The following is a 21,623-nucleotide window of genomic DNA, read 5'->3' as shown; positions in this document are numbered from 1 at the left end:
TTCCTGGATTATGGAACAACACTATATTGTTCCATAATATATATATTGGGAATATTATCCAGTTAAATTGTATGTATATAGATTCCAATCAGAAAAAAAAACATTCTTCTATACTCTGTATGTAGGCCTGTTATTTATTATACACCTAATACTGTGTATTTATAAACAGTTTATGTATTCATTTACAGTAATGTAAAGGTATATTATATTATATATATATCTCCCAGCATCTCCTTGATGATAAATTACAATATAATATACTATATTAAGTGTCTAAAATAGTCTGAAAATTGTTAAATCTAGCGTGTGCGTGCTTGTATGTGTGTGTGTGTGTGTGTGTGTGTGTGACATTCTTATAAATTTGAGTGTGTTGTGTGTGCAGAGTTGGCTCTCACGAGGTGTTTCAGAGTCTATAAGTCTCATAAAGACATGCACCTGCAGAGTGAACAGCCTGGTTTCCTGATGAATAACCCGTCATGTCGCTCAGGCTCCGTGCGCTGTCGGACTTGGAGGCTCAGCTGCAGACTCAGCGCTCGGAGCTCCAGAACCTCCGGGAGCTCCACGAGAAGCAGGGAGGAGAAGAGCACCTCCTGGAGGAGCTGGAGACCCAGTGGAAGGAGGTGCAGAGAGCTTTCTCTGACAGGTGGGCACAGTGGTCACATCAACTGTTTAGATGGCTGGTGCAGCAGAGGGGAGACTCTAAGCTGTGGTTTCCCTCCCTCCATCAGGAAGAAGCAGTGCGGCGCCACGCTGGAGCTTCTGAAGACGTTCCAGAGCTGCCGCACGCAGATGAGCAACACCATGCAGAAGGCCGAGCAGACCATCAGCGAGCAGGCCTCCTACCTGAGCAAGGACAACCTGCAGAGGAGCATCGTTCGGGTTCGTGCACGAAGGAAACGCGGCTTCCTTTGCAGGAAGTGTTTGTCAAGTTATGAGTGGACGCGGCGAAATGCGGCTTAATTAGCGGACCCTTTTATATCAGGTCACATGGTACAAATCAAGAAAAAAACATGTTAGTTATCAAATTAAACATGAAAATCAGGGCCACAATAATATAAAATCCCAAGAGGCTTCTGTCCGTGTCAAACGTTGATTTTTCTGTGTGCTCTGTATGTTCACACGTGTGTGTGTGTGCAGGTCCGTGAGGTGAAGCAGGGGCTCGGGGGTGTCGGGGTGCACATGGACGAGCTGAGGGCTGTGTGCAGGCAGCTGCAGACCCAACTGAAGAAGTTCCCCGACTGCAGCGAGACGCCCTTCGAAGCCGAGGCCGACGCGCTCATGGACAACTGGCTGGATGTGAGACATCTAGATAGCGCTCTTTAAATGTTTAAAACACGAGAAAGATTCACGATTCAAGAATCACATTAGCTTTATACGGGGCGTTCGATAGCGAGGTCTCGTTTCGGGATCTTGAACTCGACTGAATGCGGTTGGCTTTCTCGCAGGTGACGGAGAAGACGGATGCCTACATGGACAACCTGCAGGTGGGGCTGGAGCTGTGGGACAAGCAGCTCATGCTCGGGGAGGAGGTGGACGGCTGGGCCGGAGCCAAACTGTCCATGTTCTCAGAGAGCCACCCCTTCCACAACGAGCAGCAGGTCCTCGCCATGAGGGTACGACTCCCAGTGCTCGAGATGGACATTTCTCCCTTAACCTTCCTCTTGTGTTAGCTTTCTGTTAGCATCTCATGTGTTTCTCATCTCTTGGCTACCTTGTTAGACTTCCTTATCCATAACCATATTCTTGGTTGTTTTAATATTTTTGGTGTGGGCCTCTGGGCCTTTTCTTTGTCAGGATACCCCTCAAATTAAAAAAAAAATAATGTTAACTGAATCATATAAATAAATAAAAGCTTGTTGTGTGACCTGACTATTACTGAGGCGTATTAGAACACATCTCTTCAATACATTTGTACCTAAACATCTGTTTGTTTGCCCTGCAGGATGAGATCCACGCCAACGAGGACAACGTGGAGCATTTCCACAAGAAGTCGGTCGAGATCCAGAAGATGCTGCAGAGTCCCGAGTCCCCGCTGGAGCTGCAGGTGAGTCCGAGCCGTCGCTTCTCTCGCTTCTGCTCGACGTCCACGTTCGACGCTCACACTGCCGCCTTCACGGCGCTCCGACTAGGTGACGGAAACCCAGCTGAGGAAGAGGATGGAGCAGGTGAAGGAGCTGTTTGCCGACTGCACCGACGTCTTCGAGGAGCTGGTCGCCGTGAAGAAGCACCTGGCCGAGAAGATGGAGGAGTGCCAGTCGGCCGTGGAGGGCGTCCAGGGCTCCGTCAGCAAAGTGGACGCGACAGAAGCAACGTTCAGAGAGCAGATCCAGGTACGCCGCTGGTTGAACTCGCTGCATGTTGCAGGCCTTTCCTAAACATGTGGTTATGACATTAATATCATACATCTTGGACACCGTCTTGGGGATATGACAATATTAATACAAGATGTTATTCATAAAAAAGTTTTGAGCTCATTTGTAATCATTATTCAAAATTAATTACTGAATATTTACTATTAACTCAAAGATAGTACTTAATATTTACTCAAAGAGATGACATTTTTGAGTAAGTAACGTGGATATAGTGACTTCCCTAAAAGTCGAGTTACAAGCCGCTAATACCTTCGGTGGGTGACCCCGCTAGCTCCCCGCTGTAGCCAGTTAGCACTGCTGCTAGTCCACCGCTAGCTCCCCTCTAGTAGTGAGCAGCAGCAGCGGGGCGCTAGCAGAAGCGCTTGCGAAGGTATTAGCGGCTTGTAACTCAACTTTTACGGTAAAAATAATATTATTAGTGACAGAATGCAGCCTTTAAAACCAGGAAAAGATAACTTTCTCGGGTGATTTCTAGTCTCGTATCGCGACGTCAGCGTCACGCCTCAACATATTTGAAATGTGTTCACACGAGGGGAGTTTTACTGTGACTCTGCGAGCATCTCTCTCACCCGGCGGTTTGATCCCTCGTCCTCTACCAGCGGGCGCGTGCCGACCTGGAGGCTCAGGAGCAGCAGGCCGAGGCCGTGCTCGCCGAGGTGGGTCTGGTTTCCAAGGTGGCCAGTCCTCAGCTGCTGGAGGCGCTGTCTGCCGACGGCAGCCGGCTGGAGGAGGCCATCGCCCGCACCAAGGACATGATCCAGCTGAAGGAAGAGGAGAAGGACAAGGGCCTGCTCAAGGTCCTCACAGGTGAGCCTCCTGTTGGAGTGGATGGTGGGAAATAAAATCCAATTTATATCTGACAAGAGCAGTCTGCGGCTCCGGCTTCAGCCCACAACTGAAATGCTCTATAAATTCTATATTTTTTTTGTACATTTTTTTTTTTTAAGGATTAAAAAAATTGTCAATTACATTATTTTTTCTCAGGCTTCCTCCCACAATGCAACACAAAAATTCAAAAAATTCAAAAAATGCTCTATAAATAAAGTTAATATTTTTATTATTAGCATACATATTTATTTTTTTTACAAATAAGTGCACCTTTATTTATATTTTTCATATTTGTTTTATTAAATGGATTGCATATATTTTATTTATCTTATGTATTTTATTATTTTAATTATTTCATTCATTAATTATATCACCTATAGCACGAATCATGTTTTGTCACCATAAGTTAATTTATTTAATTTACTTATGTTTTTAAATTATATTACCCTTAGCATGAATTTTGTTTTGTCACCATAGGTTAATTTTTTTCATATTTTTCTCCAGATGAAAGGCAGTCGTTTGAGGTGTGGTTCCAGGACCTGCAGCTGTCCGTCAACGAGTGCTTCGAGCAACCAGAGAGCCGAGCAGACGTGGAAACGTCCCTGCAGAGACTCGCTGTGAGTGGAGTGTCTGCACGTTGACGTGCCGGGTGGCGATCGGTCCTCACGGAGGTGATCGGTCCTCACGGTGTGTCTCTCTCTCTCTCTCTCTCTCGTCCCATCAGGCGTTCCTAAAGTCGAAGGACGCAGAGAGACGTCTGGAGCAGCTGAAGGAGCAGCTGCAGCGAGGCGGCACGCAGGTTCCTCCTCAGCAGCTCTCCGAGATAAGCGACTGGCTGGCGGAGCAGCAGAAGGAGGTGGGAACGTTCAGGGCGCACTGCCTCAACCGGCAGCAGCAGCTGGAGCCGCTCCTCAGCGACCTGAACAGGTAGGACTTTGGATCAACTGCTCACGTCTGCAAAGTGAACACGACAAAGCGTAAAATCTTCCCTGTTTTTTGAGCAGGAAGCTTACAAAATGATGTGCAAAGTGTGATTTATTTGTGCTCCCCAGTCTGCAGAAGCAGCACAGCAGCTTCAGCGAGTGGCTACAGAACAAAGAGAAACAGTCCGCGGAGTCGCACAACGTCAAACTTCTCCTGAAAGACCTCCAGGACGAGAGGTGAGCGTTCCTCCTGAGGCCCGGAGACGCCGTCACGCTGTGACAAGATCAAAGATTACATCCGATAATTATGACTAAAAAACACAAATGCATTTAAACAAGATGTTAAAATCATACAACCTGTGAAACATGTCGGCCATTATTAATAAATCTGTGATAATTTGTTGGGCTTTATATTCATAATTAGCTAATTCACATCAAATCTAGAGCAGGAAGCCGTGTTTTCTGTGCCCGGTGTTTTCCCATCTATCTTCTCTCACCCCTCCTGTTGTCGTTCCAGTGGCCGAGCGGACGACCTCGGGCATCTGTTGGCGTCGCTGCGCTCGCAGGGCGTCCGAACCGAAGTCCTCCTGAAGGACGGGGACAACCTGATCCAGCGCTACAGGAACCTGCAGGGCCGCCTGCAGGGCCGAGCCGACGCCCACGCCGCGCTGGAGGGGGAGTGCGAGCGCTTCGCCGGCCGGGCCGAGAGCACCCGGGCCTGGATCGCCGACCTCGCTCGACCCCGCGGCGCCTCGACCGGAGACGCCCAGAAGGAGGAGACGAAGCAGGCGGCGCAGGTGGATTCTGGAGACTCGCATGCTTGAATTCGTACTTCCAATATCTACATAGCACTTCATTTCCTCTCCCTGAAGTTCTCATCATCTTTCTCTTCTGTCCTCGTCCGCAGGCCGTCCTGGACTCCAAACCAGAGGGAGACTCGAAAGTGAACGAGATGAGGAGACAAAGTGAAAGTCTGTGTGAGCGGGAGGAGCTGGAGCCGAGCAGGAAACAGGAAGTTCAACAGGCGTTGAGAGAAACGGAGGAGCAGTGGAGGACGGCCCTGCGGACGGCCGAGGGGAGGCTCGGCGAGGAGGAAACGCGAGCGGCGCTCGACAAAGACCTGGACGCCGTCAAAGCCCAGAATGAAGCGGTCCGGTCCTGGATCGGAGACCAGGAGCACAGCATCCAGTCGCTCGGCGGTCGCATCCCAGTTCAAGGAAAGCTCCAGGTTGCAAAGGTAAGCTGAGAAAGTGCAGCAGATGGTGAAGTGTGTTTTAGATCATCTCATGAAGGCTTTTGAGGCAAAGGGGTCTCCTGAAGGGAAAGTCAGGGTTCTTATATGGTCATGGAAAACCTGGAAAAGTCATGGAAAATTATTTTAAAGTCATGAAAAATTGTTTTAATGTCATTACAAATTGTTTTAAAGACATGGAAAATTCTTTGAAAGTCATGAAAAATTGTTTTAAAGTCATGAAAAATTGTTTTAAAGACATGAAAAAATTGTTTAAAGTCATGGAAAATTGATTTACAGTCATGGAAATTTGGTTCAAAGTCATATAAAATTGTTTTAAAGTCATAGAAATCCATTGGTCCAAATGTGCATGAACCCTGTGATATTTGTTCTCTGCAGGCCGCTCTGAGCTCCAGACCTGAAGGAGATTCAAAGCTCGGGGATCTGAAACAACGGGTCCAGAGTCTGTGTGGCGAGCCGGGCCTGGACCACAGCGAGAGACGAGAGCTCCAGGACGCGGTCGAACAGACGGAGGAGCGGTGGAGGAACGTGCTGCGGGAGGCCGAGGAGGCGCTCGCCGAGGCCGAGGCTGAAGCTAAAGCCGAGGCCAAAGCTGAAGCTCAAACTGCCGCCAAGGGGGACGTGGACGTGTTCAAAAGCGAGAGCGACGGCGTCCGGGCCTGGATCCAGGAGCAGAAGCAGAAGCTGATGTCCCTCGGGAGTCACATGCCGTTTGAAGAAAGGTTGCAGGTCACACAGGTGAGATCACGATCCCAGATGGATCAGCTTTTATAAAATTAGTCTCAGGACTAATTTTATACTCTGAGAGATTTGATAAAATAATACAGTTGGAAAAAAAGCTCACACCTGAATTCGCATTATCCTAAAAGTCGGGTTACGAGCCGCTACTACCTTCGGTGGGTGTCCCAGCTAGCTCCCCGCTGTAGCTAGCTAGCTAGCTCTGCTGCTAGTTCCCCGCTAGCTCCCTGCTCGCTCCGCGACAACCGCCGAAGGTAGCGAGACCAGCCCCAGCTCGATGCCGATCTAGATTTTGTCATTTTCTGTGATCAGACTTGGTTCCAATCCCTTAATCTGTTGGTTTTCGACACCACAAAGAACACAAACTAATCCCCGGCTCCACCGTTTCTGTGACCTTCAGGCTGTTTTGACCTCCAAACCCGAGGGCGAGTCCAAGGTGCTCCACCTGACGACGCGAGCCGACGCCCTGTGCGAGCGCCTGCAGGAGAGCGGGAAACTGGAGGTTCGGCAGTCGGCGAAAGACGCGGCGCAGCGCTGGGCGAGCGTCCTGCAGGCCGCCGGCCAGGCGGAGCTGCGGACGCTGTCGGACGACTTCGACGCGCAGACCAGAAACACTCAGTCGTGGATCAGAGACCGGCAGCGGCAGCTGCAGGCCGTGGGCGAGCACACGCCGCCGGACGAGAGGCGCCACTCAGCTCAGGTCTGCTCACCGTCTACTAAACCGACCAGCATTTAAAGTCCCAGCATGCACCACTCAGACAGTGTTTTGCCATCAAATACGTCATTTTTCCATTTTTGAACCACACAACACAGTTTTTTTTTACTGAAACTCCGTCGTATTACCACAATGCTTTGTTGTTTTGTCATTTTTTTGTGACAGATTTAGATTCTTTAGTTTCTAATCTTTGCAAAAATGTGTCTTATTAGTATGTGGGCTGTTGTTAAAGCCCTAAACTATACAGTTTGAACAACTTGGGGATCGCTCAAGGAGCCATTTTTGGGGAATCTGGCTCATACTTATGCTGGATGTTTATAGTTATGATCAAAATATCTTTTTAAAAGTGTTTTTTTTTTTTTGCAGATATACATTTTCTTCCTAAGACTTTACCGTACAAATACATACATTAAACACATTTGTTAGATTATTAGATTGAGTGCACAACCGGACCGTTTGCTTCACAATAAAGCACATAACTCAACAAAATATAAGACGATTTTAGACATTTCAATGCGTGAAAAAGTTGCAAAACACACCTTTTAGGACGTCTGTTGGGATCTGTAGAAATATTGTTGATCGATCGTCAACACAACCAAACACAAACTCTCATTTTTAACTGTTTGAATGAATGATACGTCGCGTTAAACGAACGCTGCGTGTCTTGCCGGCAGAACATCTTGAGCTCCAAACCCGACGGCGACTGCACGGTGAACAACCTGAGGAGGCGGGGCCAGAGCCTGTGCGACCACCGGGACGTCGACCAGGGCCGGAAGATCCACGTCCAGAAGACCATCCGCGACACGGAGGAGCAGTGGAGGACGGTGCTGCTGGCCGCCAAGCAGGTGGAAGGCGCCGCCGCCAACGAGATTACCCAGAAGGCCGAGAGGAGAACGTCGGAGGTGAGAGAACGGACTTTCTACCCCCGAAGGCTGTGATCCTGTCCACTGTTGTACAGGCTTCTTTACGGTCATGGAAAACCTGGAATGTGTTATATTCATGTGTTCATGACGTTCATTCATGCTGAGTTTGAAATAATGAAGCTGCTTTTAAAAGAAAGAGGCTCAAAATATCAGCAGCATACGTACAGGCATCTATATGAATGTTTATTCTTTTAATCAAACTATTGTCTCTCATTCATTTGGGTCATTTAAGGTTTACTGTATGCTTTGAATCCTCATTGTTAGTTTAAATACTACATTTTATCACTTTTTACTGCTTACACACAGATTTCACACAATGTTTGCTCATGGACATTTGGTTTAAAGTCATGGAAATTTGGTTTAACTGGTTTAAAGTCATGAAACATTGTTTTAAAGTTATGGAAATTTTAGTTATTGTCATGGAAATTTGGTTAAAAGTCCTGGAACAATGGTTTAAAGTAATAGAAAAGTCATGGAAATTTGGTTTAATTGGTTTAAAGTCATAGAAATCCATTGGTCTGAATGTGTATGAACCCTGTGTTGGAGAGAAACACCTTTTTGTCGTCCTTCACACAGAAAAGCATCTTCTAAACCTACAAAACATTATCCATCTTTATCTACCCCGCCCACCTCCTGTTATAATTGATCCATTGAAAGCACCTAACCAAGATGTTCTCTCTCTCTCTCTCTCTCTCTCTCTCTCTCTCTCTCTCTCTCTCTCTCTCTCTCTCTCCAGCTGAGCGGGTTCGACAGCCAGCAGCAGGACGCCAGCAGCTGGCTGACGTCTCTCCAACAACAGCTGGACTCTCTGGAGAGCCAAAGCAAAGCGGAGGACAGGCGGCGCACCGCTCAGGTCAGCCGACGGAGCGACGACGACGCTAATGATGCTAATAACCACCAGACGATATCCGTGACTTTGACGCCTCTCGTCCCCCAGACACTCCTGAGCTCCAGAGCTGAAGGAGACGCCAAGCTGCAGGCGCTCAGGACGCGAGCCCAGAGCGCCGGCGGCCAGGACCTCACGGACGCCCAGCGGCAAGACGTCCAGCGCCAAGTCGACGCCGTCGAGGAGCGCTGGACGAGGATCCTGCGGGACGCCAGAGAAGCCGCGGACGGCGCCGACAAGCAGTGCGCCATGGAGGGCCGGATGAAGGACTACGAGGCCGCGAGGGACGACGCCAGAGCCTGGCTGCAGGACAAGCAGCAGAGCCTGGTCGCCCTGGAGAGTCAGACCGACCCAGAGGAGACCATCAGCACCGCACAGGTCAGCGGGAGCAATGACACGCGAATGTGTGCGAATCCCTTCGCTTTTTAAATCTCCATGTTGAACCACCAACGATGAATGGTTTGTAGTTTATTTTTAATTTGGTTTAAAATCATGTAAAATTGGTTTTAGGTCATGGAAAATTGGTTAAAAGTCATAGAAAATTGGTTAAAAGTCATGGAAAATTCATGGTTTTAAGTCATGGAAAATTGGTTAAAAGTCATGGAAAATTGGTTTTAAGTCATGGAAAATTTGTTTCAAGTCATGGAAAATTGGTTTCAAGTCATGGAAAATTGGTTTCAAGTCATGGAAAATTGGTTTCAAGTTATGGAAAATTGGTTTTAAGTCATGGAAAATTGGTTTAAAGTTATGGAAAATTGGGTAAAAGTCAAGAAAAAGTCATGAAATTTGTTTTAAAGTCATAGAAAATTGGTTAAAAGTCAAAGAAAATTGGTTTAAAGTCATGGAAGTCCATTGGCGTATGAACCCTTCCCTCGTTGGTTCCTCATTTTATTAAAATGTCTCAACCAGACCGATGACTTCCATCACTGGATGTTCAACACGACATTCACAACAAAATGCGGGTCCATAATTTACTCCCCGGCTTGTGCACAGTGTCTCTTCCGTTAAATAAAGAGCGTGATTTCCGTTCCCTCAGACCATCCTGAGCCGAAAGCCGGAGGGCGACTCCAAGCTGTCGGAGCTGAGGAGGCAGAGCCAGAGTCTGTCCGACCAGGAGGAGCTGGAGGAGGAGGCCAGGCGGGCGGTCCGGGACTCCGAGGAGCAGTGGACCACGGTGCTGCAGGCCGCCGAGAGCACCCTGAAGAAAGCCGAGGTGCAATACTCGCTGGCCCGGGAGCTGGAGGCGTTCCGCACCAGAGCGGCGAGCACCAACAGCTGGGTGACGAAGCTGCAGCAGCAGGCCGGATCCAGAGGGAGCGGCGCCCGGGGCAGCCAGGCGCAGATAGAGGACCGGCTGAACACGGCCCAGGTAGCACTCAAATATGAGCTTTGCTACTACATGTTATGGTTCACACTACCCTAGATTTAACCTTCTTCTTGTGTTAGCTTTCTGTGAGCATCTCTTGTGCTAACGGGTCGGTTTTGACCCATGTCTTGAATCAGCTTTCGCAAAGCATCGTACGTCTCATAAAACAGTCCATCGTCGTGTCTTTAGGCCATCTTGAGCTCCAAGTCCAGGGGCGAGGCTCAGGTGATGGAGCTGAGGAGACGAGCGGAGAGTCTGTGCGAGCAGAGCGAGCTGCAGGACGACAGGAAGCTGGAGGTGGAGAAGACGGTGGAGGACGGCGAGCGGCAGTGGAGGGCGGTGCTGCAGGCCGCCGAGGAGACACAGAGGTGCAGGACGCTGCTTCTTTAGCTTCTTTAAGGGGAAACCGTCAGTCTGTTTTCCCTTATTATATCAATGTACATGTTTCCATATTGTCTTTATACTTTTTCATTCTTTGTTTCTTCATTTTTTATGATTTTTTTAATGTGAAGTTGTTTTTTTTACTAGAAAGATCACGTCTCCTTATTTTCCACTCAGTCCAGTGCGACAACTAGTGGTGAAAGTCGGTCCAATGTTGACCTTTTGACCTTCTGTCCCCCCGGCAGGGAGCTGCAGGGCGTGGTGGAGCGCATGGTGTCCTGTCAGTACCAGCGAGGCCAGGCCGAGACCCGTCTGTCCGAGTTCCAGAAGCAGGCGTCCGGCCTGCCGCGCGTCTTCCCCTGGCCGGGCCTCGGGGAGCGCAGGCAGGCGGTGGAGCAGGCCCGCACCCTGCTGGACCAGAGCGCGGCGCTGGCCTCCATGCTCGCGGGCGTCCGCACGAAGGTAACGAACGACCCTCGTGCTGTTTTCACAGACTTAAATAAAGCTGAAGGAGCGTGCTCTAACACGCCATGCGTCGTAAATGCTCTCCTCCAGGAGGCGGAGCTGCTGGAGATCACAAAGGACCCCGGCTGGTCGGATCCGACCTGGGCCGCCAAGGAGGAGTCCATCCCTCCTCTGCTGAAGGAGCTCACGGTGAGCAGGACACGAGGCGTCTCATGGGACATTATCAGCCAGTATCTTTATAACACTGGGAAGCTAAGCTGTGTTTAGCACCACATCGTCCTCTCCCCTCCCACTCCGTTGGGTTCCCTCCAGCCTCCTTTCATAAATCAAAGCACACGCATGTTTGAAAGGCTTCCCTGTGAACGCGTCCTGCTGTTTCCAGGACGCGGTGGTGGAGCTGGAGCGCGGCATCCAGGCGGAGAGGCAGTGCACGCAGCTGGTGGAGCAGCACGGAGTGGCCCAGGACTGGCTGAGGGAGCACGTCAAAGCTCAGGGAGCTCCTCCAGAGGACCGGCTGTCTCTGCACAACGCCGTCAACACGCTGAAGGTCAGCGCAGAGGGCACATGCAGAACGGGTTCTTGAGAGAACCACCGATTTCAGTTTCTAATGATCTGGCTCTCCTTGTTTCCCCTGCCCCTTCACCAGGCTCTGCTCCAGACGGTGGACAGGGAGCAGCGGGACATGAAGGAGCTGGACTCCGCCAGAGACAGTCTGCTGACCCGCTGCACCCCCGGAGGTCGGGACGCCCTGACCCTGGAGGTCGGCCACCTCCACGACCTCTGCGCCGCCTCGGGGCAGGCGGTGAGGGAGCGCCTGGCGGCCTGCGAGGCGCGGCTGCGGGAGCAGGACGGCCAGCTGGCGAAGAGGGCGACGGGCCTGAAGGAGCGGGCCGCCGCCCTGCAGTGGGAGCTGCGCTCGCTGGACCAGGCGCTCGGCTACAGCGAGCCGCAGAACAACATCGCTCAGCTCCAGCAGCACTGGAGCAGCCTGCAGGTCTGTACCGCTCCGCTCACCCACGACCCAAAAACCACCTACGCGTGGACTAATGTGGCATCGTTGTCTTTCTCTCCGTTAGAACTGCGAGAAGTCGCTGAACGACTTGGGTGTGAAGGTTCACGACCTTCACCAGGAGGTCAAGGACACACCTGCCGCCGACGAGCTGCCGACAGAAATCCTGAGCGTGGTGAAGTCCTCGTGCCAGCAACACGACAGGTAGCGCCTCTTAACCAACTCAAAAACCATGTCTTCGGATGTATTAAACATCTTAAGTAATATACAAGTGAAATATATGGTTTGGTACATGAGAAAAAACAATTAGCATTCAAATAGCATGCAAATAGCCCATAAACCCCAACGGCTCCATTTGGTCCCAATGGTCTGATTTGGGCAATTAGGACCATTAAGGGTATTATATAAAATATATATATATATATATATATATATATATATATATATATATATATATATATATATATATATATATATATATATAGCTCATTTCTACACGACAAATCCTCAGCTGTTATCCCTCCATTTCAATTTAGTTTTCCAATTATTCTCGCATACCAGAAACATGCCGTAGTGGATCCTTCTGCTCTTAATCAGTGACATGAAAGCGCAAAATTCCAAAGATTTCCTGTCCTCTAATGCCCGGCTCCTTGAGCTAAACAAGATGACTTATTTTTGTGCTAATCTGTTCTGCTGCTTGCAGTTGATCTTTTTGCACTGTTTTTATGCAGAAAGAAAGTGCATTTTTAGCCTGTTTTCATATCTTTGTCAGAGTAAAATGCATGCAGGTACCATGCAAAATGATATGTGTATATGCAATAAATGCGATTTAAATTGTGTCGACAGTCTGAAGTCCCGGCTGAGTGAGCATCGGGAAACCTGCTCTACAAACACAGCTCGCTGTCTGATGGACTGTCTGCACGGCCTGCAGGAATGGAACCACAGCAACCCGCCTCAGTCCAGTTCTTCTGTCCAGGTTTCTGTCTTTTAATACTCTTACTGTTTTTGTTGTTTCAGTCAACATGTGTACGATTAAATGCAGATGTTGCAAATGAATTGTGTCATTCATTCTTTTACAATGTTACCCATAACTATCATAAAAGTCAAATTATGTAAAATATACCACAGAGCAGAATAGATTTGGGGGATTTGTGTAAAATCTTGAGTCTAATTGAGCATATTTCCGTGGTTTAAATATTGTTTTATAAAGGATTTTAGGACATTTCACGCACAAACACAGATTTTTCATCACCAAAACACTTTTTCTTTTCTTCCTGATGTCAGGCGACTTTAGAGGAAGGTGAAAAGTTGCAGGCGAGCCTGAAGGAGGCGCTTTCCCACCAGCCGTTTCTAAAAGACTGTTTGATGCCCGTCTTGTCTGAGAAACTGCTGAGCCAGGGTTCAGACACACTCAGAAAAGCAGACGCACGAAAGGCTTCTCTCAACCAGAGCTTAAAGGTATTTAAATCATACGGGATTAATTAAATGTTATGTTTCAGAAACAGTCGAGAGACTCTGGAGGAATTAATGCTGTTTTATTTTACTCTTTCCTCCTCAAGGAACTTGATGCAAAGAGTAAACAAACGCTGCCTGATGTCCTTCTCGGTAATCCCAAGACATCTGCGGTGGCGCCGCCGCGGAAAAGCAAGCGCTCGCCTGACAAAAAGCATCAAGTTCAACTCCAAAAAGACATTCCCTCAACAGAAGAATCTACACCTATTGAGGAGGAATTGTCAGTTTCGGCTGAGCTGCAATTTGATCCTAAAACGTTGAAGCCCACAGTGACAGCGGTCATTGGAGACATAACAGTGACAGGTGCGGAACAAACCATAATTAAATCTCAGAGTCCAACCAATCCTTCAGACCCTTTTAATGCTCAACGCTACAACATTTCTGAAGACGCACAGTTTAAGAGCATGAAGCTCGATGCCACAGCTGAGCCGGTTGTGGCCGGGCCAATGAAACCCGCTGTTGGAGAACCTGCTTTGATCCAAGAGGTCGCTGAGCAGTCTGCACCCGGCGTTGGTGAGAAATCTACACCCGTACCTTCCAGGAGAAAGTCCAAGACCTTGGCCGCTAACACAGAGCCTGCCAAGACTCAGGTAGAGGTGAAGACTATTATTGCTCAAGGGTCACCCATAAATCCCTACGGAACTGCCGCTGTGGAAGAAACGAAGCAGATCGCAACCATTGTGCTCGAAGTAGCCAAGCCAGCCACGTCAGTCACAGAGCAAGCTGAGACCACGGTTGTTGATCAAACCGGGCTTGGACCTGACGGTGAAAAGTCCAAGAGTACAGACGCATCCTTGAAGACTACCGTTGCAAAACCTGCACAGATCAAAGCCGATGCTGCAAATCTGATGTCTCTGCAGACTCCAGCGCCTATCACAGAAACGGACGCTGAGCAACCAAAGTCTCCTGAGAAAGATGCTCAGGGGACCCTACAGAAAGAAAGTAAGCTCTCGCCAACCAAAAGAAAGTCAAAGAGTTCAAAACTTTCCCCAGAATTTTCTAACCAGGAGAAAACATCGACCGTGGTCAAGACTGACAGTCCGACATCTTTACTGACATCCAAGGAGCAAACTGAAGCAGCTGTTGCGGAAAAGGAGGCCAAGGTTACACCAACCAGGAGGAAGTCAAAGGGTCTTGACGTTTCTCCTGCTGCAGAGCCGGTGTCCAGTGTGGTGAAGAATCCTGAGAAGTCTTCATCCTCAGAGTTTGTTCCAGCTTCAACTAAAACTGCTGTTTTGGAACAAAGTCGGTCACAACCAAAGCAAAAGTCGACAACACTCGACCAGGATGCAGCACAGATGCCAGAGGGCCCTGAAAGTCAGAGGACTGCTTCCAGTTTGGAGGTCCAAAAGTCAAAGAGTTTTGAACCGAACACAACGTTGCAGCAAACTACTGACGTGGAACCTGGAGATGAGAAGAAAGAACCTGACAGTCTGAAGTCTTCTTCAACTCCACAGGTGGTCACAGAACCGGCTAAAACTACTGTGGTGAAAGAAAAAAAGCTTTCCCCAACCAAAAGAAGATCAGAGGGTCGAAAGCCCTCCCTAGAACAAGCTAGCAAGGAGGTGGCAGCGACTACGCTAGAGCCTGAAAGTCAGAAGCCTACATTGAGCTCCGGACAGCAAAATGAAACTGTTGTGGTGGAAGAAACTAAAGTGACACCAACCAGAAGGAAATCAAAGGGTCTTGAGGTTGCCACCGTTCCAGAGCCAGTGTCTACCTTTGGTAGAGTTACAGGTGTGGAGTCTCAGGAGACAAAACAAGAACCTCAAAATGATCCCACAACCCCAGAGTTTGTTCAAGGGCAAGCCAAAACTGCTGTTGTTGAACAAAGTAAGCTTGTACCACCCAAGAGAAAGTCCAAGAGTACAGAAGTCCCTCTTAAACTCGCTGACACTGAGGCACCTCAGACAAAGATAGAAACTGAAGATCGAAAATCTTCATTGAGTCCCAATGACCAAAATCCAAGTGTTGTTAAGGAAGAAGCAAAGCTTGTGCCAGCCAGAAGAAAGTCAAAGAATATTGACGTTTCGACAACTTCAGAGACGGTTGTTACCCAAAGATCACCTGATATGGAGCCTGAAAAACCAAAGAAAGAACTAAATGGTAAATTGTCTTCAACTCCAGATGTGGTCACGGGGCCAACTAAAAGTACTGTTGTGGAAAAAGGAGCGCTTTCACCTACTAAAGGAAAGTCAGAGGGTCTAACAGTTTCCCCTGAACTTGCTACCACAGAGCTGAAAAAGACCACGGACGAGCCTGACAGTCAAAAGCCATCTTCAACTCCAGATGTGGTCACAGCAACTGAAGTTACTGTTGTGGAGAAGGGAACGCTTTCACCCACCAAAAGAAAGTCAAAGGGTCTGAAACTGTTGCCAGATCTTTCTCCCACAGAGCTGGAAAAGACCAAGGAAGAGCTTGACAGTCAGAAGCCATCTTCAACTCCAGAAGTGGTCACAAAACCATCTGAAACTACTGACATTGCTTTTGTGGAAAGGGGTAAACTTTCACCAACAAAAAGAAAATCAAAGGGTCGGAAACCTTTCTCAGATGTTGCTCCCACAGAGCAGACTCATTCCATGGAAAAGCCTGAAAATCAGAAGCCATCTTCAACTCCAGAAATAGAAACGGCAACAACTGAAACTACTGACATTGCTTTTGTGGAAAAGGGTCAACTTTCACCAACAAAAAGAAGATCGAAGGGTCAGAAACCTTTCCCAGATCTTGCTACCGAGGAGCTGACAAAGCCCATAGACACACCGGACAGTCAGAAACCATCTTCTACTCCAAAAATCACAGCACCTACCGAAATTACTGTTGTGCAAAAGGCCGATCTTTCACCAATCAAAATAAAGTCAAAGGGTCTGAAACTGTCCCCAGAACCTACCACAGAGCTGATAAAGACCAAAGAAGAACCTGACAGTCAGAAGCAACCTTCAACTCCAGAGATGACCACAGCAACAACTGAAATGATTGTTGTGGAAAAAGGAACGCTTTCACCAACCAAAAGAAAGTCCAAGGGACTTACTAGCGTGGGTTTGCCTCAGACCAAGGAAGAGCTTGACGGCCAGAAGTCTTCATTAGATTCTAGGAGCGCAGAAGTTAAGGCCGATGATAAATCAAATGTGAAATCTGCCGAGGAGAGTCAAACGACTGTTAACAACGTCAGTCCAGTATGTGAGAAGCTTCCTGTTCCTGTTGGTGGCGTTCTGGACACCATCGTGCGACCACTTTCTGAACTACAGGAGCCTAATGCTGGACCTAAAGAGGCATCAGAACGAACACAACCCCCTCTCTCAACCGAGACTCACGATGTGTCAGAAGTCATAGACAACATGTGGAAAAACACAGATGAAAATCAGAAGAGATATCTGGTCCTGGATGTGCCTGAAATAGATTTCGCTCAGACATGGGAGATGAAGCCAGACCAGCCAGAGGCAAAGGTTGTGGCTGAACGGTACTCCACTCCACCTAAGGAGCAGGAAAGACCCCAAATGATCAAGGATCGTGACGTGCTAGAAGAGCACACTGAGGTTTTGACAAAAGACGTCGATGATGTAGCCCAGAACCTGGGTGAAAAACCTTTTAGCATGGAGAAAATCGACATGGGGCCGGAAGTGCGCATCCTACAACTAGATATACCAACCCCTCTGGAATTGGATGAAAACACATCTGTGAGAAGAACAGAAGAGCCAGGAATAGATATTGTTCAAAAAAGTATTCAGACTGAAAGAGCCCAAGAAAATAAAGATAGTACTACACCGGACGTTAAGCCAGAAAAGGCTGCCGTTGATCCAAGAGTAGAAGGGCAAGGCTTTGTCACTGAAAGGCAAGACGATGTGGCTCAGAGTAAATCCAATCAACCCACCTCGGTTGCCTCTGCAGCAGTGCAGCCAAGTGAAGCAGGGACACCATTTACAGAAGTAAGCTTATCTGATCAAGACTCTGTAAAACCAAGCAAAACAGAGATTAAACAAGAGCTCCTGAAAACCACACAGGTAAGACTAGAAAAGGCCAATGAATGTGATGTGCATGCTAAAGTGTCCACAAAAGACCTGCATGATGCATCCCACAGCATGGATAAAAGGTTTGTAGAGTTGGAAAAAACCCCAAAAGGGGAAAAAGTTCAGATTTTAACACCAGGCACACAGGCCACTGTAAAGAAGCATGAACTCACATCTGTTATGACACCGGCACGAATGATTGATATAAATCAAATGAGTATGCAGCCTGAAAACAAAGACCTAGCTTCAGGAAATGCTCCTGAAACTACTGACATTGCCTTTGTGAAAAAGGGTCAACTTCCACCAGTGAAAAGACAGTTGAAGGATCTGAAACTGTCTCCAGCTTTTACTCCCACAGAGCAGACTCAGACAATAGAAAAACCTGAAAGTAAGAAGCCATCTTCCACACCAGAGGTCACAGCAACAACTGAAATAAATATTTTAGAAAAGGGAGGGCGTTCACCTACCAAAGGTAAGTCAAAGAGTCCGAAACTTTCCTCAGATCTTGCTACCAAAGAGCTGACCAAGACCAAGAAAGAGCTTGACAGTCAGAAACCATCTTCAACTCCGGAGGTGGTCACAGAACCATCTGAAACTACTGACATTGCTTTTATGGAAAAGAGTAAACTTTCACCAACAAAAAGAAGTTCAAATGATCCAGCTCGTGCTACCAAGGAGCAGACAAAGACCATAGACACATCGGACAGTCAGAAGCCTTCTTCAACCCCAGAAATGGTAACAGCAACAACCAAATTTACTGTTGTGAAAAAGGGTAAACATTCACAAACCAAAAGAAAGTCAAAGGATCTGCAAACTCAGAAGAAGGAAGAACCTGACAGTCAGACGCCATCTTCGACTCCAGAAGTGGTCACGGCAACTGTTGAGGAAAAAGCTGATATTTCACCAATCAAAGGAAAGTCTGAGGGTCTAAAGGTTTCCCTAGAACTTGCTACCACAGAGCTGAAAAAGACCACGGATGATCCTCGCATTCAAAAGCCATCTTCAACTCCAGAAGTTACTGTTACTGTGGAAAAAGGTCTACTTTCACCGACCAAAGGAAAGTCAAAGGATCTAAAACTTTCCCCAGAGCTTGCAGCCACAGAGCAGACAAAGACCAAAGAAACACCTGAAACTAAGAAGCCATCTTCAACTCCAGAGATGGTAACAGAAACAACGCAAGTTACTGTTGTGGAAAAGGGAAAGCTTTCACCTACCAAAGGAAAGACAAAGGGTGCAAAACTTACCCCAGATCTCGCTACCACAAAGCAGACAAAGACCAAAGAAAAACCTGAGGGTCAGAAGCCATCTTCAACTCCAGAGATGGAAACAACAACAACGGAAGTTACTGTTGTGGAAAAAGGTCAACTTTCACCTACTAAACTAAAGTCAAAGGGTCTAAAACTTTCCCCAGAGCTTGCACCCACAGAGCAGACAAAGACCAAAGACAAACCTGAAACTAAGAAGCCTTCTTCAACTCCAGGGATAGTAACAGAAACAACAGAAGTTACTTTTGTGGAAAAGGGAAAGCTTTCACCTACCAAAGAAAAGCCAAAAGGTCTAAAACTTTCCCCAGATCTTGCTACCACAGAGCTGACAACAACCAAAGAAGAGCCTGAAACTAAGAAGCCTTCTTCAGCTCCAGAGATGGTCACGGCAACAACTGAAACTACTGTTGAGGAAAAAGCTGATCTTTCACCAATAGAAATCAAGTCAAAGGGTCTTGAACATTCCCCAGATTTTGCTACCACAGACCAAACAAAGACCAAAGAAAAACCTGACAGTCTGAAGCCATCTTCAACTCCAGAGTTGGTCACAACAACAACAGAAGTTACTGTTGTGGAAAAAGGTCAACTTTCATCTGATAAAGAAAAGTCAAAGGGTCTAAAACTTTCCCCGGATCTTGCACCCACAAAGCTAACTCCAACAAAATTAAAACCTGAAACAAAGAAGCCTTCTTCAACTCCAGAGATGGTAACAGAAACAACGGAAGTTACTGTTGTGGAAAAGGGAAAGCTTTCACCTACCAAAGGAAAGTCAAAGGGTCTAAAACTTTCCCCAGTTTTTGCGACAACGGAGCTGACTCAGACCGAAGCAAAACCTGAAACTAAGAAGCCTTCTTCAGCTCCAGAGATGGGAACAGAAACAGCGCAAATGACTGTTGTGGAAAAAGAAGTGCTTTCACCTACCAAAGGTAAGTCTGAGGGTCTAAAGGTTTCCCCAGAGCTTGCTACCACAGAGCTGAAAAAGACCACGGATGAGCCTTGCATTCAAAAGTCATCGTCAACTCCAGAGGTGATCACAGCACCATCCAAAATAACTGTTGTGGAAAAGAGTAAACCTTCACAAACCAAGAGAAAGTCAAAGGATCTGCAGCTTTCCCCTACATTTGCCTCCACAAAGCTGACAAATACTAAAGAAGAGCCTGACACTCAAAAACCATCTTCAACTCCAGGACTGTTCACGGCAACACCTGAAACTACTGTTGTGGAAAAAGCTGATCTTTCACCAATAAAAATCAAGTCAAAGGCTCTTGAACTTTCCCCAGATCTTGCTACCACAGACCAGACAAAGACCAAAGAAAAACCAGAGGGTCAGAAGCCATCTTCAACTCCAGAGTTGGTCACAACAACAACAGAAGTTTTTGTTGTGGAAAAAGGTCAACTTTCACCGACCAAAGGAAAGTCAAAGGGTCTAAAACTTTCCCCGGATCTTGCACCCACAGAGCTAACTCCAACCAAAGAAAAACCTGAAACTAAGAAGCCATCATCAACTCCAACTCCGGAGATGGTAAAAGAAACAACAGAAGTTACTTTTGTGGAAAAGGGAAAGCTTTCACCTACCAAAGGAAAGCCAAAAGGTCTAAAACTTTCCCCAGATCTTGCTACAAAAGAGCTGACTCCGACCAAAGAAAAACCTGAAACTAAGAAGCCATCATCAACTCCAGAGATGGAAACAGAAACAACGGAAGTTACTGTTGTGAAAAAGGGTCAACTTTCACCGACCAAACTAAAGTCAAAGGATCTGAAACTTTCCCCGGATCTTGCACCCACGGAGCAGACAAAGACCAAAGAAAAACCTGAGGGTCAGAAGCCATCTTCAACTCCAGAGTTGGTCACAACAACAACAGAAGTTACTGTTGTGGAAAAACGTCAACTTTCATCTGATAAAGAAAAGTCAAAGCGTCTAAAACCTTCCCCAGATCTCGCACCCACAGAGCTAACTCCAACCAAAGAAAAACCTCAAACAAAGAAGCCTTCTTCAACTCCAGAGATGGTAACAGAAACATCTCAAATGACTGTTGTGGAAAAAGAAGTACTTTCACCTACCAAAGGTAAGTCTGAGGGTCTAAAGGTTTCCCCAGAGCTTGCTACCACAGAGCTGAAAAAGACCACGGATGAGCCTTGCATTCAAAAGTCATCTTCAACTCCAGAGGTGATCACAGCACCATCCAAAATAACTGTTGTGGAAAAGAGTAAACCTTCACAAACCAAGAGAAAGTCAAAGGATCTGCAGCTTTCCCCTACATTTGCCTCCACAAAGCTGACAAATACTAAAGAAGAGTCTGACACTCAAAAACCATCTTCAACTCCAGAGGTGTTCACGGCAACACCTGAAACTACTGTTGTGGAAAAAGCTGATCTTTCACCAATAAAAATCAAGTCAAAGGCTCTTGAACTTTCCCCAGATCTTGCTACCACAGAGCAGACAAAGACCAAAGAAAAACCCGAGGGTCAGAAGCCATCTTCAAGTCCAGAGTTGGTCACAACAACAACAGAAGTTACTGTTGTGGAAAAGGGTCAACTTTCACCGACCAAAGGAAAATCAAAATATCTGAAACTTTCCCCAGATCTTGCACCCACAGAGCTGACTCAGACCAAAGAAAAACCTGCCAGTCTGAAGCCATCTTCAACTCCAGAGTTGGTCACAACAACAACAGAAGTTACTGGTGTGGAAAAGGGAAATCTTTCACCTACTAAAGAAAAGTCAAAGGATCTGAAACTTTCCCCGTATCTTGCACCCGCAGAGCTAACTCCAACCAAAGAAAAACCTGAAACTAAGAAGCCATCATCAACTCCAGAGAAGGTCACAACAACAACAGAAGTTACTGTTGTGGAAAAAGGTCAACTTTCACCGACCAAAGGAAAGTCAAAGGGTCTAAAACTTTCCCCAGATCTTGCACCAACAGAGCAGACAAAGACCAAAGAAAAACCTGAAGCGAAGAAGCCTTCTTCAACTCCAGAGATGGTAA

General features: G+C 47.3%; 3 protein-coding genes across 3 annotated transcripts in view; all 3 read left to right on the top strand.

The window, feature by feature from the left end:
* syne2b (spectrin repeat containing, nuclear envelope 2b) overlaps nucleotides 1-11,730 on the top strand; it is a 36,799-nt gene extending 25,069 nt beyond the window's left edge. Inside the window, exons 29-52 of the mRNA XM_068600185.1 lie at nucleotides 488-643; nucleotides 729-879; nucleotides 1,138-1,296; nucleotides 1,446-1,613; nucleotides 1,943-2,044; nucleotides 2,130-2,330; nucleotides 2,972-3,179; nucleotides 3,705-3,817; nucleotides 3,925-4,127; nucleotides 4,253-4,360; nucleotides 4,641-4,920; nucleotides 5,031-5,360; nucleotides 5,754-6,113; nucleotides 6,514-6,813; nucleotides 7,503-7,730; nucleotides 8,488-8,604; nucleotides 8,689-9,015; nucleotides 9,674-10,006; nucleotides 10,193-10,371; nucleotides 10,630-10,846; nucleotides 10,940-11,038; nucleotides 11,232-11,396; nucleotides 11,496-11,644; nucleotides 11,697-11,730. Coding sequence (XP_068456286.1) covers nucleotides 488-643; nucleotides 729-879; nucleotides 1,138-1,296; nucleotides 1,446-1,613; nucleotides 1,943-2,044; nucleotides 2,130-2,330; nucleotides 2,972-3,179; nucleotides 3,705-3,817; nucleotides 3,925-4,127; nucleotides 4,253-4,360; nucleotides 4,641-4,920; nucleotides 5,031-5,360; nucleotides 5,754-6,113; nucleotides 6,514-6,813; nucleotides 7,503-7,730; nucleotides 8,488-8,604; nucleotides 8,689-9,015; nucleotides 9,674-10,006; nucleotides 10,193-10,371; nucleotides 10,630-10,846; nucleotides 10,940-11,038; nucleotides 11,232-11,396; nucleotides 11,496-11,644; nucleotides 11,697-11,730 — 4,687 coding nt within the window. The remainder of the gene's footprint in view (nucleotides 1-487; nucleotides 644-728; nucleotides 880-1,137; nucleotides 1,297-1,445; nucleotides 1,614-1,942; nucleotides 2,045-2,129; nucleotides 2,331-2,971; nucleotides 3,180-3,704; nucleotides 3,818-3,924; nucleotides 4,128-4,252; nucleotides 4,361-4,640; nucleotides 4,921-5,030; nucleotides 5,361-5,753; nucleotides 6,114-6,513; nucleotides 6,814-7,502; nucleotides 7,731-8,487; nucleotides 8,605-8,688; nucleotides 9,016-9,673; nucleotides 10,007-10,192; nucleotides 10,372-10,629; nucleotides 10,847-10,939; nucleotides 11,039-11,231; nucleotides 11,397-11,495; nucleotides 11,645-11,696) is intronic.
* A 233-nt stretch (nucleotides 11,731-11,963) lies between these two features.
* Nucleotides 11,964-21,623, top strand: part of LOC137802380 (rootletin-like) — a 32,952-nt gene continuing 23,292 nt past the window's right edge. The window contains exons 1-4 of the mRNA XM_068600183.1: nucleotides 11,964-12,062; nucleotides 12,705-12,834; nucleotides 13,143-13,316; nucleotides 13,418-17,368. Of these exons, the coding sequence (XP_068456284.1) occupies nucleotides 12,766-12,834; nucleotides 13,143-13,316; nucleotides 13,418-17,368 (4,194 nt within the window). The 5' untranslated portion in view covers nucleotides 11,964-12,062; nucleotides 12,705-12,765. The remainder of the gene's footprint in view (nucleotides 12,063-12,704; nucleotides 12,835-13,142; nucleotides 13,317-13,417; nucleotides 17,369-21,623) is intronic.
* LOC137802277 (proteoglycan 4-like) lies at nucleotides 19,526-21,351 on the top strand. Its single transcript, XM_068600065.1, has 2 exons — nucleotides 19,526-21,129; nucleotides 21,237-21,351. Exons 1-2 carry the CDS (start codon nucleotides 19,526-19,528, stop codon nucleotides 21,349-21,351), a joined length of 1,719 nt encoding a protein of 572 aa, XP_068456166.1.

This window comes from Clinocottus analis, unplaced genomic scaffold (assembly GCF_023055335.1).
Source record: "Clinocottus analis isolate CAN_PGR_092001 unplaced genomic scaffold, fCliAna1.0.p SCAF_5, whole genome shotgun sequence".
Taxonomy (NCBI): Eukaryota; Metazoa; Chordata; class Actinopteri; order Perciformes; family Cottidae; genus Clinocottus; species Clinocottus analis.
The sequence above is the reverse complement of the archived record's forward strand: the minus strand, read 5'-3'. Positions and strand labels throughout refer to the sequence as shown.